Source organism: Eptatretus burgeri, chromosome 17, assembly GCF_056783735.1.
Source record: "Eptatretus burgeri isolate ZD-2024b chromosome 17, Ebu_testis_v1, whole genome shotgun sequence".
Lineage (NCBI taxonomy): Eukaryota > Metazoa > Chordata > Myxini > Myxiniformes > Myxinidae > Eptatretus > Eptatretus burgeri.
In genome coordinates this window covers 28234961-28251137 of record NC_140977.1, presented here as the reverse complement: position 1 = coordinate 28251137, position 16177 = coordinate 28234961, and the positions used below count along the sequence as shown (strand labels likewise).

Genomic DNA, 16177 nt, shown 5'->3' with positions numbered 1-16177 from the left:
TGTTGGACCTACTGTAGCTGTTTTATCTGCAATGTGGATATGAAACATCCAAATGTGTCTTTGGCATGTGCAGATTTTGCTCTGATAGTTTTGCCAAATTTCCGATGCAAGTGAAGCCTAGTTTTAACTTCCATGCCTCATCATGATAGTTCAAGGTTTATAAACATTATGGTGGCCCCATTGGGTTCTATCAAAAGTTATCCATCAAATGGGAGATCTGAGAAATTGATAATCACCACAAAGTAATTTATTACTAACGTTTTTAGTGCTGAAGGAAAATGCTTCAGTGGAAGAGCTTATTGAAGGAATTAAAAGACAGACGAGACCAAAAACCAACAACAGAATCCAAACTCCCATACTTACGCAGAACAACGACACCACCCAGAATCACTGCTCACCTCAGCTCGGTGGTCTCTCTGTCTTCTACTGCCTCCTTTCCGGTCTCACTCCCTTTGCTCTTTCAGTGCTTTTCCTCACACACCCCCCAATCCCCCCTGCAAGTCTCTGTGGTGCACACGTGGTCCACCATCAACCCTCCTCTGATGAAACTCCCAAAATACGGGATCACTGCTCACCTCCACTCATTTGTTCTTCTGTTTTCCCCACGTGTGGAATCAACTTCCACATTCTCTTCAATCTCATTCTTCCCTCCAGGTCTTCAAGACAGCTGTTCACCACCATCTCGGATCATCTCCAATCCAAAACCATCATCTTTTCTACCCCCGATGACACCCTGCTCACCCCCCCCCCTGCCCACCTTTTTCAAAGTTTCCAGTTTTTCTTGCCTGAGGGTTTGCTTCTGTATCCATATTGGCCTCTCATAGCCCTCATTCTTCCCCACATCCCTTATTTCTTCAAGTTTTCTATTTGTCTCTCAACCCCGCTGTTGGTGTTTTCCCCCTCTTTCGATTGTTCCTCTGGTTCTGTTATATCCGGATCTTCCACGAGCTTTGACTCTGCATACAAAAAAGAAACCGCTCGGCTTCTGGAAAACTGCAGCTGAGACGCTGACGGGTATAATCATAACTGCCATATTCAAGAATATGGATAGCCTGCTTTTAAACGGCAGAGCAGGAGTACAAAGGACTGGGGATGACAAGGACGGACACCGAAGGAACCTTTCCATCTGCAGGGGATGTTCGAAGTGTAAAAGATATTTACGACTGCCATCCCACATTGGCAGACAGCGCAGCGAGGAGTCCTGCATGGACATTGTTTGGACATTGATCACAACTGATTCTGTCTGCAAGGGCCACAACATCCTCACAGTCTTGGGATAACTGGCGGAATTCTTTCTCGGCATGGAAGATCGGTTGGCCAGTGGGGCGATAAAACGACGATGTCAAGGAAAGATGTCAATAATGTAGGTCTACACTGAAGACCATCAGTGCATTTTATTGCCACATTTTCTATTGTGGTTTCTAACTTGATTAAAAATTAAAAACTGAAAGCACTACTAACTCGTGTACAGTAGTTGTCCAGTAGGCAGGGCTCATGTCTGACCACAGAGCGGTCTTCGTTTGGGACAGTTGTGCATAAGATGCCCAGTGTTAAGTATCCTCCCAGGGAGGGCCCATCACGTGACTGCATAAGAAGATGGTATTGTTGATAGCACATTCATGCTGTTGTATTGGATTGCTCTCAATTTAAATTCCTTGTGTCGTACCCACAGGTTCTTTTGTCCTCCGCCTTGCGTGGTTATCTGTGGCAATGGCTGGAACTTGAGAAGGCAACAGTTGTTGGGTGAGTTGCAATGACTACGTACCTTACTGTCGACTACATACCTTACTGTTACTGCTTTGATGATGAAAATGATTTCCAATCAACGATTAGTTAGCGAGTTGACAAAGTAGGCATTCAGTCGATACCTGCTAAAAAGTCATCTTGACAATGCACTAAAGCAATTTGTTGACTCGCCTATAAGTTGCTTATTATACCGATGTGCCACGAAATACTGTACCGAATAAGCATCTTCACTGATGTGGTACCAGGAACCATGTGACACACTGACAATTGGCTACTGCCGCATGGATCCTGACCAACAAGGTGTCTGCCACTCATCAACCTGGCTATGGTCAATCAATCAATTGCTTATATACATAGCTTTTATCATTTAGAAGCAGAATCTCAACCAACTTAAGGAGGCATGATCTACTTACTCGACGGGTTGGAAGGGTGGAAGGGGGAGGGGGGCATCTTCTTTGTGCTGATGATGGCTGACCAGCCAGAAATGCACGTTCGCTCATGATGCTCCCAATTCGGGCCCGCAGGATCGAGACTGCAATGGTCTCTTACCAATAAAAATGCAGCATGACAAAACCTGTCTGAGGATGTAGTGAGGAGCAGGATCTGGTTTTATTCCCAGCCCAACTTTTAGATGTCTGGTGCTTTGCAGGCATGATGTTCTATCTCAAAGCGTGCCGTCTCTTAGAATACCGTAAATCTGAGTGCTCCGTCTGTTAGCTTCTGGATGTCACGGTGTATTTTGAGCAGTAGGTGAGTTATTGCTGGCACCCTGCAAAAAAATTCAAATTCCTGATCTTACCACCTTCGATGTAATTGTAGATCACAATAGATCTGACTAGGCCTGGCCATTTGGTAAAAGACTCCGAGCTTATTTGAACAATGCTTGCATCTTGAAGCTGTTGGGGAAGGGAGGAGGACTGAAAGATAGATCGGAGAAATGGGGATTAAAAAAGACAACAGATGCCACTGACCTGTCTGCGTTATGCTTCTGCCTCTTTGTGGGAGATAGTAATGATGAGAGCTTCAAATTTCACAGAATCAAGGTGATAGAGATGATGCTGGTGCCTTTTAGACTCAGTAGCTCTGATATTTCAAAGACAAACTTGAAATGACAGAGGATGCCCATGCTACAGCTGGCTTTGGAGGCCAACTTTGCAATACGGTAGGCTCATGAGAGGTCATGGCTAATGGTGAGGCCTCGAAGTTCAAGAGACTGTACCTCATCCAGGGATTGACCATAGAAATAGATAAGTTTGTTAGACCTTCCTGGAATGATAGGGTAAGACTATGGCATTTGGAAGGATTGAAAGGCAGGATGCATTTATCAGACCAACATCTAATCCTTCCAAATCAGAAGACAGCGGTGCTGTTGCTGTCTTGCTGTCAATGGAATGGGGGTACTTGCTAAACAATGCTGAGTCATCTGCAAAAAGGAAGAGAGGGTTTTCCAGAGCATCAGAGCAGTCATTTTGTATACAAGTACGGGCCATAGGTGCGTAAACGACGACTGGATTGGCGCATTATTTCACCCCCCCCCCCTCTCACCCCCTCCTCCCCATCTTTCGCCCCTTCCTCTCTCCCCCTCTCTCGTTCCAGTACCCTCTCTCGTGGGTGAGGCGTGCCAGTATGTGCAGCTTCGTTCCTTCGCTCTCGTAAACGACTGGATAGGGGCATTTTTTCAATTAGATCGGACCAACCGTATCATAAATGGCCATAACTTGGGAAACACCTGGGAAACACTCAGGTCCCCAGCGTCAATTGTGACGTCATATCAAACGAAGAAGAGTTGTGACGCCCCCTCTCTCTCTCGCCCCTCTTTCTCCCCCCTCCTCTCTCGCCCTTCTCTCTCGCCCCTCTCTCTCACCCCCACTCCCTCGCACCCCCTCTCCCATCCCCCTCTCTCTCGTCCCCACTCCCACCCCTCTCACACTTCCTCTCTCCCCCTCCTCTCTCGCCCCCACTCATCCCCCTCTCCCGTCCCCCTCTCTCGCAGATATTGGTGGACAGATAAATGGCCGTAACTTGGGAACCGCTCGTCCGATTAATATCAAACCTCGAAAAGGCACATCCACGGGTCCCCAGCAATATTCCTGGCAAGTTTAAATCAGATCGGACCGTCAATCATGCAAAAATAATAAATAAATAAATAACATTAATTGTGACGTCATTCGTGATGTCATAGCGCCGTGTCTTGTCATTGGTCGACAGATAAATGGCCGTAACTTGGGAACTGCTTATCCGATTAATATCACACCTCGAAAAGGCACATCCGTGGGTCCCCAGCAATATTCCTGGCAAGTTTTTCAATCAGATCGGACCATCAATCATGCAAAAAATAAATGAATGAAAATTGTGACGTCATAGCACCGTGTCTTGTCATTGGTCGACAGATAAATGGCCGTAACTTGGGAACCGCTCGTCCGATTGATATCAAACCTCGAAAAGGCACATCTGCGGGGCCCCGGCAATATTCCTGGCAAGTTTCAATCCGAAGAGGAAGCATTGTGACGTCATAGCACCGTGTCCTGTCTGGTTGACAGACAATATATAGGTTGTTATTGGTTGACAGACATTGGTCATTGTATCACGTTATTCTTTTTATTACTGCCACTTATCGTGCTATTATCATTATTATTATCAATATGCTGTTATCATTATTCTGAGAAAAAATGGCATGATAAGGTGGAACGACACTTCAGCTGCGATATATACACCTTTCCAACACTGAAAAGGGCAATAAAATGGCCGTAACTTGGGAACCGCTCGTCCGATTGACATCAAACCTCGAAAAGGCACATCTGCGGGGCCCCGGCAATATTCCTGGCAAGTTTGAATCAGATCGGACCGTCAATCATGCAAAAAATAAATGAATAAAAATTGTGACGTCATTGCACCGTGTTTTGTCATTGGTCGACAGATAAATGGCCGTAACTTGGGAACCGCTCGTTCCTTTTGATACCAAACCTCGAAAAGGCACATCTGCGGGGCCCCGGCAATATTCCTGGCAAGTTTCAATCCGAAGAGGAAGCATTGTGACATCATAGCACCATGTCCTGTCTGGTTGACAGACAATATATGTCATTATTGGTTGACAGACAATATATATGTCGTTATTGGTTGACAGACATTGGTCATTGTATCACATTATTCTTTTTATGACTGCCACTTATTGTGCTATTATCATTATTATTATCAATATGCTGTTATCATTATTCTGAGAAAAAAATGGCATCATAAGGTGGAACGACACTTCAGCTGCGATATATACACCTTTCCAACACTGAAAAAGGCAATAAAATGGCCGTAACTTGGGAACCGCTCGTCCGATTGACATCAAACCTCGAAAAGGCACATCTGCGGGGCCCCGGCAATATTCCTGGCAAGTTTCAATCAGATCGGACCGGCAGTCGTCGAGAAATGGCGGTCGCAGACAAACAAACAGACAGACAGACACACACACACAGATTGCTGGAATTATAGATAGATTAGGAACAAGACTGGGCCCAAGACACTGCCTTGGGGCACTCCAGCCTCCAGTGGAAGAGGAGAGCTGAGAGTTCCATTGATAACGTGGTGACTGTACAAGTCATAAAGCCAGGTTTATATGTGGCCTCGTTTGTCACAGGCAGCGAGCATTGCAAACAGAGCAGGATGCCAGATTGTGTCGAATCCCTGGACATTTCTCAGATATATGGGCTAACAATAAACTTTAATGTACAGTCCCTCATGATTGCATTCAGGTACATTTTTGGGCGCATTTAAAAATGTGCATGTCATCAGAATGTATAGTCCATGCTAAAAGAAACATATAATGATATCCATCACATTGCTTGTCATGCCATGAAAATCTGATTGACATTCCTTCTGAGCAGAAACCTTGGCTTCGTTAATATTGTAAGGCTTGAGGACAGCTTTGGAACAAAAATGTGACGATATCAAGATGATCACAGTTAACCAAGAGGAGCAAGCTAATATTATTATGTTTTACCACTTCAGCGCAAGGCTTATCTCCAGAGGCGGCTTCTCTCACTGGGACATTGGGGGTCGAGGGTGGGCAGGGGAGCCCTGACCCATTGCACCTTTCGCATGATGATGATGCGGGTATGGTGAGTGGTAAAACAGTCGAGTGGCTAAAGTTGTGCTGTGAGGTTGTTGGGTCGTTTAGGAAGTAGTGTAAAAGAAACAAATTGATTGTTGTCGAGGTGATTGCCCATTCTTATAACGATATCTATGCCTTCCTCTTCAAAAGAGGTCATGTGCTAGTACCCCAGCCAAATTCCTGCCCTGACCGTAAAGGAAATGGTAAACCATATGGAATATTCCTTGCCACGAGATTATTTTGGCAAGTTCCTAGATTCCTCCAAAGATAATAGAACCTGACGCACTGGCTTGCAATCCATACATTGGGGAGACTGATTGACCTGAATTTATTGTGCAGTGTTATGGTGTCCACGTAGGACTCTGTTGTTTTACATTTACGGAAGAAGAAGAAGAAGAAGAAGAAGAAGAAGAAGAAGAAGAAGAAGAAGAAGAAAAAGCACCCCTTTGGGCTGCCAAAGCAGTTTTTCCTTGGCTAGAGGGCACAATCTTGGACGGGTCACCACTCTGATACAGGATCTGCATTTAAAGCTAGTATATAATTTTGGAGAGATAAGGCACTTTACAGACGTACAATTTTGATTTTGTGAGAACAAGGGTTTATTCATCTTTCAAAAGGCAAACCATTGTCCTTGGTATAGTCCAGCTGACAGCATACCCATCGTCTGGGCAAGTGAGCCTTGTTAAACAATAAAAACAAAAATAAAATAAAAAAGAACCCAGATCAAAAAATAAAGAAATAATTCTGGCTGGCAGATCATGTATCTAATGAAGTTGAAATTTAAAACATGAATTCCCCATCACGCCGAGATCATAATTTTGAAGTTTTACTTCAATTGATGAAGCGGCTCCAGAGAAAACATTATTTAATTTTTTTTCTTCAATCCAATATGGCTACCAAACTATGTGACCGATCAATTATTCCTTCACGAACATGTACACCCAAGGCTTGAGAAACATTTGTATAAAGTTTCCCCTCGATCTTTCCAGCCGTCCTGGAGAAGTGGATTTCCATAGGTTTTTGGGTAAATCCAATATGGCTGCCAAACCATGTGACCTATGATGTCATATGTGTGAACCTTTTGTTCCTCATGGATAGGCGGTCATTCATGTAAAGTTTCACCTCGATCTGTTGAGCTACTTCAGAGGAAGATTTTTGAAAGTTAACAAAAATAATATGGCTGCCGAACCACGTGACTGATGACGTCATCAATTTTTTTTTTCTGTGCACCATTTTATTCCGAGATGACCCTCAAAAATTTTCATACTCATCAGATGTAGCGTTGTACGTATGCAATTATGACGTCATAACGAAGGCACTTATGACATCATTTTTTTTTATCACATTTATTCCCCATGAGAAGTACTTGCCATGTGCCAAGTTTCAATTTTTCCCTTCAGGCGGTTTCAGAGATAGAGGTCCAAAAAGATAGAGGTTCGATTAATTACTTTGTATTCAAAAAGTTACAGATTCGGATGAAAAAGCAGTAGTTTTTGGTATGCTATTGGCCAATTGATTAAGGAATTAATTATTTTATGATTATTATTAATTTATTTGAATTCCACAATTAATCAATTAATTATTGTGCACTGCTACCTCCCAATTCCGTCAGCATGTGCTGCACGGCGGCATCGTCGGGTGCCTTGGCAATGTCGCATGGGGGAGGATTTGTTATTTATTTGGAATGGGGAGCTGTGCACTTTGAATGTAGCTCTACTTATTTATCCTTTCAATCACCACAAAACCTTTTTAATGACTGTTTGAGCCTTTTTCGAAAAAGAGAACATTGGTTCATGGCTCCATAACAGTTAGCTCGCGATGTTGCCGCCTATGGCGGGACCTTTGGAGATGGGATGGTGGAACAAAGAGCAGTGTAAGCAAAATAACTTTGGATCAGACAAGGCACCTGTCGAGGGGAGGATAGAGGTTTGGAAGACACCAATACTCACGTGGAGACGCAATCTGTTTACCCTACTCGGGCATTTGTTTCCTTCTATTCTCTCCTTCTCTCTCATTATGTACACCAAAATAAGTACCCTATATTTCTTGGCATTCATACGACTTTGGAATGAAGACCTTTGACATGGTCTCCAGCAGAAGTATTTGGTGGTTCAACACAGATAATGCATAGCTGTGTATTTTCTGGGTTTTCTTGAAATGCAGATTTTACTTGATATTCATGCTGATTAGTACATTATAAAACGTTTCTAAAGGGTAAACATAAGTATTTAATTGTGATGAGCTGAGCGTTAGGAGGGGAAGGAACAAAAACTTCGGATTATTTTACAACAGACTTGCCAGTGTATGAAAACGTTACAAACAGCAAAAAGAAAAGTGCGACTGGATAACAAAAATCAATCGTGTATGGAACTAATATAAATGTGTTTGTGTGTGTGTAGACGTTCGCTTGTGCCAAGTCTCTTTACATCTCTGACACTGATCGACGGAAGACTTTTCAGTTAGCTCTGAAACTGCGGCACGCAGGTGGGCAACCTATTGGCACCTTTCTCGGTTCTCCGATACGCGTCATCTCCAAGCCCTCGAAGAAGAAGCAGGGTGCGCGTCATGGAGAATGTAAGTTAGTTTTGATTATATTTTGAATCGTTACGAAGAGAAGCGGTGGATTAGCTGGTGGAGAAATAGGATAAAATCCTTTAACATAAGAACTGTATGATGTTGTAAACAAGGCCTAGAGTACAACTTAACTATTGATGATGGTTTGAAAAAGCAACACCTGCAGATTTTTGATTGAATTGTATCCTTTGTTAGTGGCGGTAGTAAGTGGGAGTCACGTTGCACTGTTCAGCCGTCTGCGCTCCCAAACGGTGAGCACAAGGTTCCTGCTTGCGACCCCTCCAATCTTCACTGGTAGTGCTCGCCGATGGGCATCGCTGCTTCTGCATGTCGGTGAGAGTTGTTCAAGAGCCAGCACTGAAAATATTCCAAGGATTGCTATGTATCATCCTCTGCCCTCTTCTTCAGAATAATGAACATTTTGTTATTTTGAAATTGCCTGTTCTTTCATCACCTCGTGGGTTCTCTGGTGTGGACGTTCAGGATACTGAACATACAACCAGGACCAAGGAGGGCACAGCTGTAACTTTTGTCCAGCCCCGAGGGTAGCGAAACTAAAGTCAAACTGTTCTTCTCAGATTCTCATGATACCAATTTAGTCTTTTCTCGAATCATACAGATCCTTTTGCAGCTGATATCATGTGCAACCTGTGGCTGCTGGTTCCATCATTTTCTGGGAGCATGGCTGTGCTGCTGATGTGATGCCCTCTATTACCAGTATGCTGGTACTCATTTTGCCGACCTCAGAATGATGACAGGCTGAATCAACTTCACCTGATGTTAATTCAATAGCAGACAGGGGCTTGAATTCAAGACCAAAGAACTTCAGCCAGCCACCTTAACCGTTAAGCCAACACCAGGCTTTTGAAGCTGATAGGATAGCTCAGTAGTATATCTCACTTTTGAGCTGTCTGCTCTGAGTCTGATTTCTCAGCCCAACCGCCAATAAGCAGTCACCCTGGGCGTTGCATCAAAAGGTATGCTATTCTTCAGAAAGACCTTGTGCTTACTGTCCTTTTTGATTGTGTTTGTCTGTGGACAGTAAAACTCACATTGCACCTTTAAAACGAGTTGACTATTGCATGCCCATACCTTGGCCATCTTCCAAATTAGGAGAGGGGCTTCAAGCAGATGCTGCTCCACCACCACCATCCCACATCCTTATCCACAATCTCTCTCTATCTATATATACAGTATGTCATCATCATCATCATCATCATCATCATCATCATCATTTCCTTGCCTTTTGGTGTCCAAGAGTTACCACACTATCCTACTGTCAGTTCACACCCTCCACCACCTTGATCTAGTGGAGAATTAAAAAAAACTCTCATAAGAGAGGAGACATAATTGTACAGTTTATTTTCTATCTGACAGGGGAACGTTCAAGTCTTGCCAACCGTGACCTGGAATATTAAAGAATGACATCTGATATGTTAAACTGTGACCTAGAATATCGTACAGATGAAGCCTGATGTGTTTAGTTTGTATTACAAAGTCAGTTAATGGAAACCACAGATTTACCAGTTTTTATAATATAATGCGATCAAGGTGTGTGGAGGATTTGATTGTTTTATGGTGTGGTGAGCAGTATCTGACCAACAGAGCCGTGAGAGTGAGCTGAGCACCATGGAGGGAGTTGTACGCTACGGAGCAACTATCCAGCTTGTGTGCACTCTGACTGGCCTCGCTCTACCTCCACTGGTACACTCATCAAATAACCAGTCATTGATTCCTTATTAGCCTCACCTGTTCCGAAGGGACGTGTGTGTGTGTGTGTGTGTGTGTGTGTGTGTGTGTGTGTGTGTGTGTGTGTGTGTGTTTTCAGATAAACCATTCATACTCAGATCTACCGTAATTTATGGGATTTATACAGTAGTCCTTACAGGGACAGGCTTGTGTGAGCAAGAAGCAGGCAAATGCAGACATATCCAAGCGATTCCAACATGTTTGCTCTCAGCATACTGCCGACAGCAACTCTGTTGTCAGGAGCCTTTCAAAGATGCCATTCTCATTTTCTCTTAAAACCAGGTTTCTCTTAAAACCAGGCTTCTGGCATGCAGAGTTGGTAGGTGGGAGCGAGTTTGCATTTCTCTTGGTTTTGCAGAATGGTGCTCTCCATACTTGCTTTACAGTATACGAGTTCATCTTTTGGCCACAGAAAAAACGAACTCCACAAGAGAGTAATTTTCATTAAGATGCTCATGCAACTGAGTTCACTTGACATACCTCGTATGCTTCGAGAACACAATTTGCCATTACTTTCAAACCGACAAGTTAACCCAGCAATGGTGATGCTCTTGTCTTCTTCTGTATGCAGCCAATTTCCTAGGAGTGCAGCTGTGCACTGATGTAGTGTCTTCTGTAAGTTAGAAAAGGAAGTTTTAGTTTGGTGATGGTATCAGCAATTGCTCACCTCCTCTTCGCTAAGGACACGGATTATTTAATGGCCTCCAAAGAATGCTGGTAGCCGGGATGCCTGGCGTAACATTCATCAGAGACGGCACACTCGCTGATGAATCGCCCTGCACACCAGGACGGCAATTTATAGCTGTGCTGACATTTAAACAGAGGCCAGCAGCTTTAAAGAGAGTATTCAAGCCTCTAAGCTATCTTGGCAGCCCTGATGTTCTTGTTTTGTGGCCTAATTAATTCCTGTTTGTTGGAATGTGATGCTTATTCAATGTTGCCTCCACCACCTAAGGTTGACGGAGGTTATGTTTTCATATCTATCTCTATCTCTCTCTGAACAGAATATCTCAAAAAAGTTATGGACGGATTCAGACAAAATTTGGTGGAGATGTTGGGGGATGTGTGTGTGTGTCAAGAACGAATTGATTCGATCTTGGTGAAGATCCGAATCTGGATACTATAATTTTCTTCACCATTGAGAGATGCGGCCACAAACGATACGTAGCATGATATCTTGAAACGTTGCGGACGAGTTTTGCCAAAACTAGGTGGATGAGTTGGTTAGGTGACGAGAACAAGCCAATTCGATTTTAGTTAAAGCCCGGATCCAGATCCAGCCTATCATTCGGATACAAAATGTAAGCCATTTAGTCTGGTGGAGGCATGCACTCTACCGAGTGCCGTTATAGTTGTTCCTGTCTACATCCATACTTGGTATAAATTTGGCAGAGGTACATCAGTGTCATGGCAGATGAGGCTTACCTGTTGGAATTTATAGCACTTATCCCACCACCACCCCTTTCCACGTAATAATATTTTTAAACATAAATTGTACAATGACCTTCGTAGACAATGAGTAGTAGACAACACGGAACGAGGGACTTGAACCTGGATTCCCAGAATCATGAGCAGACTTCTCATGGTTGAGGGACAACTTTCCAGGTGTCAACCATAGCTTTGGTGGACCTGGATTGTTCGTTCTTTGGAAGTTCTACTATGCTCCACAAATGCTGAGCTTCACAGGAAATATCAGATCTTCATTTTCTTTTTTGTTTTTACACACCTCCACCCTCCACTTCCTTATCTGTAATTGAACCACCTCATGTATTTAAACACATTCTCCAACCCTTCCTCTTCCTTGCCTTAGGTGGTCAGAAGAGTGGAGAGAGGCACAGCCAGCTTGCAATGCACAGAGCCTGTTTCACAGCTGCACAAGGTGGCACTTCAGGTCTCAGGAAAAGATTTGTATCTTGGGTTGGTTGGACACTCAGTCATCTTTGCTCAGGTAGAGGCTTGCTGTGTGTATGTGATTGGCTGGTTGCTTTGAATGAGTGATTGTAGTGATTTCCTTTACCAACAAGCGATGAAACTGGTCTGGCAGCTGAGGGGGTGTGTGGCATTGGGATTCTCATGTGTGTACGATTTGTGAATGTCGTTACAGCTGTGGAGGAACTCTGGGAAGGGTTTGAAACAGCAAAGGGCTTACTTACCTTGGGTTACCTTTCACGGTTGCTTTATGCAGCTTTCTTTGGCTATAACAGCATGGGAGAATTTACATTTCAGCTGCTACTCTTCCACCCTCAAACCCATCCAGGCACAGCCAAGTGAGCCTTTTTCAAAAAAAAAAAAAAATCAAAAAGAACCCAGATCATAGAACTAAATAATTCTGGCTGCCAGACCATGTGTCCAATGAAGTTGGAATTTAAAACACTAGTGCGGGCCCATAGGTGAATGCCAGTATGTGCAGCCTTCTCTCGCCCCCTCTCTCTCACTCCCCCCCTCTCTCGCCCCCCCACAACTCTCACCCCCTCTCTTGCCCCCCTCTCCCCCTAGTCTCGCCCTTCCTCTCTCCCCCTCCTCTCTCGCCGCTCTTTCTTGCCCCCACCTCTCATCCCCCCTCTCCCGTCCCCCTTTCTCGCAGATATTGGTCCACAGATAAATGGCCATAACTTGGGAACCGCTCGTCCGATTAATATCAAACCTCGAAAAGGCATATCCGCGGGTCCCCAGCAATATTACTGGCAAGTTTAAATCAGATCGGACCATCAATCATGCAAAAAATAAATGAATAAATAAATAACAATTGTGATGTCATTCGTGATGTCATAGCACCGTGTCTTGTCATTGGTCAACAGATAAATGGCCATAACTTGGGAACCGCTTATCCGATTAATATCAAACCTTGAAAAGGCAGATCCATGGGTCCCCAGCAATATTCCTGGCAAGTTTCAATCAAATTGGACCGTCAAACGTGCAAAAAATAAATAAATAAACATTAATTGTGACGTCATGGCACCGTGTCTTGTCATTGGTTGACAGATAAATGGCTGTAACTTGGGAACCGCTCGTCCGATTGACATCAAACCTCGAAAAGGCACATCTGCGGGGCCCCGGCAATATTCCTGGCAAGTTTCAATCAGATGGGACTGGCGGTCGTCGAGAAACGGCAGTCGCAGACAAACAAACAAACAGACAGACACAGAGATTGCTGGAATTATAGATAGATATATTCCCCATCACGACTAGATCATAATTGTGACGTTTCACATCGATTGATTAAGAGGTTCCAGAGAAAACATTATTTATTATTTTTCTTCAATCCAATATGGCTGCTAAACCATGTGACCTATCAATTATTTCTTAACAAACTTATACACCCAAGGCTTAAGGAACATTTGTGTGGTTTTCCCTCATATCAATCTGTCCAGTCGTTCTGGAGAAGATTTTTTATCGGTTTTAACGTTAATCCAATATGGCTGCTAAACTATGTCTTATGACATCATATGTGTTAACCTTTTGTTCCACATGGATAGGCAGTCATACTTGAAAGTTTCACCTCAATGTGTTTAGCCAGCTTCAGAGAAGACGATTTTTGTCATTTTTAAAATATTTTTAAAACAATATGGTTGCCGAATCACGTGACTGATGACATCATCAATATTTTTTCTGTGGACCATTTTATCCCTAAATGACCCTCAAAAATTTTCATACCGATCAGATGTAGCGTTCTACAGATGCAAATATGATGTCATAACGAAGGCACCTATGATGTCATTTAAAAAAAAAATCACATTCCCCATGAGTACATGGCATGTGCTATTTCAATTTTTTCCTTGGTCCGGTTTCAGAGATAGAGGTCCAAAGTTTTTCCATTTTTCCAACATGACTGCCATACCATGTGACCTATGACATCATAATTATCATTAGAACATTCTACATGAGTAGTTGCACCAATGGTGAAAAATGGTCTCAAACTGACAAGCAAGTTCTGTGGATCTGACAGAGAAAAAACACAAGTTCTGCGTGGACAAACAAACAAACGGATCCAAATGCAGTACCTTCTCCTTCGGCGAAGGTAATAAGCAATTGTTTTAGAAACAGCCATGAAGACAAAGGACAAAAGAGGACGCTGCTGAGGTTAAAAGTTAAAACCTCCACCATGGCGCCACACACGACGGGGACATGCACCATAGGCCTGGGTGCAAGTTTGGTCCACGCACCTGTGGATCCTGTGCAGTGCACACACGTAACCAAGCATGCAGGCATGCACACCACACACACACCACACACACCCGCAAAGAGTCCCTTTACAAATCCAAAGCTACCCATTTGTACCACGTCCGCTTGTGCTGTCTATGTACCTCTTTGTGCTTAGAGCAAACTAACATCCAGATTGGGACACAAACTGTGTGTAATAACAAAATATACAATATGGCGCTCACCAAGTGGCTTAAGCACTCGAGCAAGCACTCCAACAAAACGATTGATAAGGAACGGCCGCTTTGGTAAGTGATAAACCGATTTGTAATAGGACATACCTGTAAAACCAAATAAACATTGCCAATTTCTTAACATCTTGAGATTTTACTCCAGATTCAAACTGTTATTTAGTCCATGGGATCTGATCCTCAAAAGAGCAATTATATTGTTACGGATCCAGGGTTCGAGGCTTGCCACGAGGGGAAGCACTAGGTCCCTCTCGAACGTCCGGTCCTGAGGCTGCCAGGCACAGATAACTCTGTGCACCAAGGGGTTGCAAAACAATGCATACTTGCGTGGAACTTACCATATCAGGTGCAGCCAAATGGAGCTGTCAAGTATGCAATGGCTAGTAGGAGCCAAATCTGTGGGGTCTTACTTCCCGGCTAAACTAATGTGCGGACTACGCTGGACCAACGGAGGAAAAAGACAGAACGAGCTGAATACATTTAAAACGTAAAAGATTTGTTACAATGTGATAAATAAAAAAGGTCTTAATCACAAGTGCAGGAAAAGAGATGCAAATAATAAATACAGTGGAGGACAGGACACAGTGCAGAACTAACCCAATACAACTTGTACAATTTTATCGTTACACTAACATAACAGGTGCCAACAGACACACCCGAGGAAATTATAGCTGTGTTGAGATTTAAACAGAGGCCAGCAGCTTTAAAGAGAGTATTCAAACCTCTAAGCTATCTTGGCAGCCCTGATGTTCTTGTTTTGTGTCCTAATTAATTCCTGTTTGTTGGAATGTGATGCTTCTTCAATGTTGCCTCCACCACCTAAGGTGGACGGAGGTTATGTTTTCATATCTATCTCTATCTCTCTCTGAACAGAATATCTCAAAAAAGTTATGAGCAAAGAAAGAGGGAGAAAGTTTGAGGTGTGGGCGATGTCTGTTACCTTCCATGTTTGATGGACCAACGCAAACTCAGTCACTTAGGATGGGGGAGGATTTTGTGCATTTGCCTTGAGCGTTGGTTTCACAGAACCACAACATATAAAAATGTTTATATATATATATATTGTTGCAGATTCGCGCCCGCCGGCGTGCTGACGGCCACGTAACTCGAATCGCGGCACGTCGCCCACCGGACGGACAATCCAGTCGTGACCCTCTCGGACTAACGCCGGGAACCAGTCACGGGTGGACCTTTCGGTCTCACCGCGATCGAGCCAATCGGCCCCCGCGTGGGATAGGGTTGCTCGCCAAATTCGACCTACCTAAGTACCCATACGGAGGGTAGACCGGGCGATCGCACCTCGCCGCAGGTCGACTTCGGACACGGGCCACTTAAGCGACCCGTTCCGTACTATCGGGATAACCGAGCGGTGTTATCGTCGGCCTCGACGGTTCGATTAATTATCGGGCGTATTCAGCCCACTACCAACCCTTTACGTGAAGCAAGATGAGGATTCAATGAGAGAAATGACGAAGCGAAGCGGGAAAGCAGTTCAACATAAAGCACATTTATTCGCGATGAACGGAAAGCACACATATACAATTCCACCAAAAGCACATAGAAGGAAAAGAAACACAATGCAATTTACACAAAAAGCAAATGTAAAAGCGAAGACACA

The 16177-nt window shown here is 43.8% G+C and overlaps 1 protein-coding gene across 3 annotated transcripts in view; it reads left to right on the top strand.

Annotated features, from left to right (window-relative positions):
- Positions 1 to 16177, top strand: part of LOC147009626 (recombining binding protein suppressor of hairless-like protein) — a 49176-nt gene that overhangs the window by 14148 nt on the left and 18851 nt on the right. For 2 of the 3 annotated variants that reach the window (XM_085862567.1, XM_085862566.1), the window contains exons 4-9: positions 1673 to 1743; positions 5743 to 5852; positions 8245 to 8419; positions 8615 to 8752; positions 10011 to 10123; positions 11979 to 12116. In XM_085862567.1, coding sequence (XP_085718693.1) covers positions 1673 to 1743; positions 5743 to 5852; positions 8245 to 8419; positions 8615 to 8752; positions 10011 to 10123; positions 11979 to 12116 — 745 coding nt within the window. The remainder of the gene's footprint in view (positions 1 to 1672; positions 1744 to 5742; positions 5853 to 8244; positions 8420 to 8614; positions 8753 to 10010; positions 10124 to 11978; positions 12117 to 16177) is intronic. The other variant, XM_085862568.1, reaches the window with a different exon arrangement.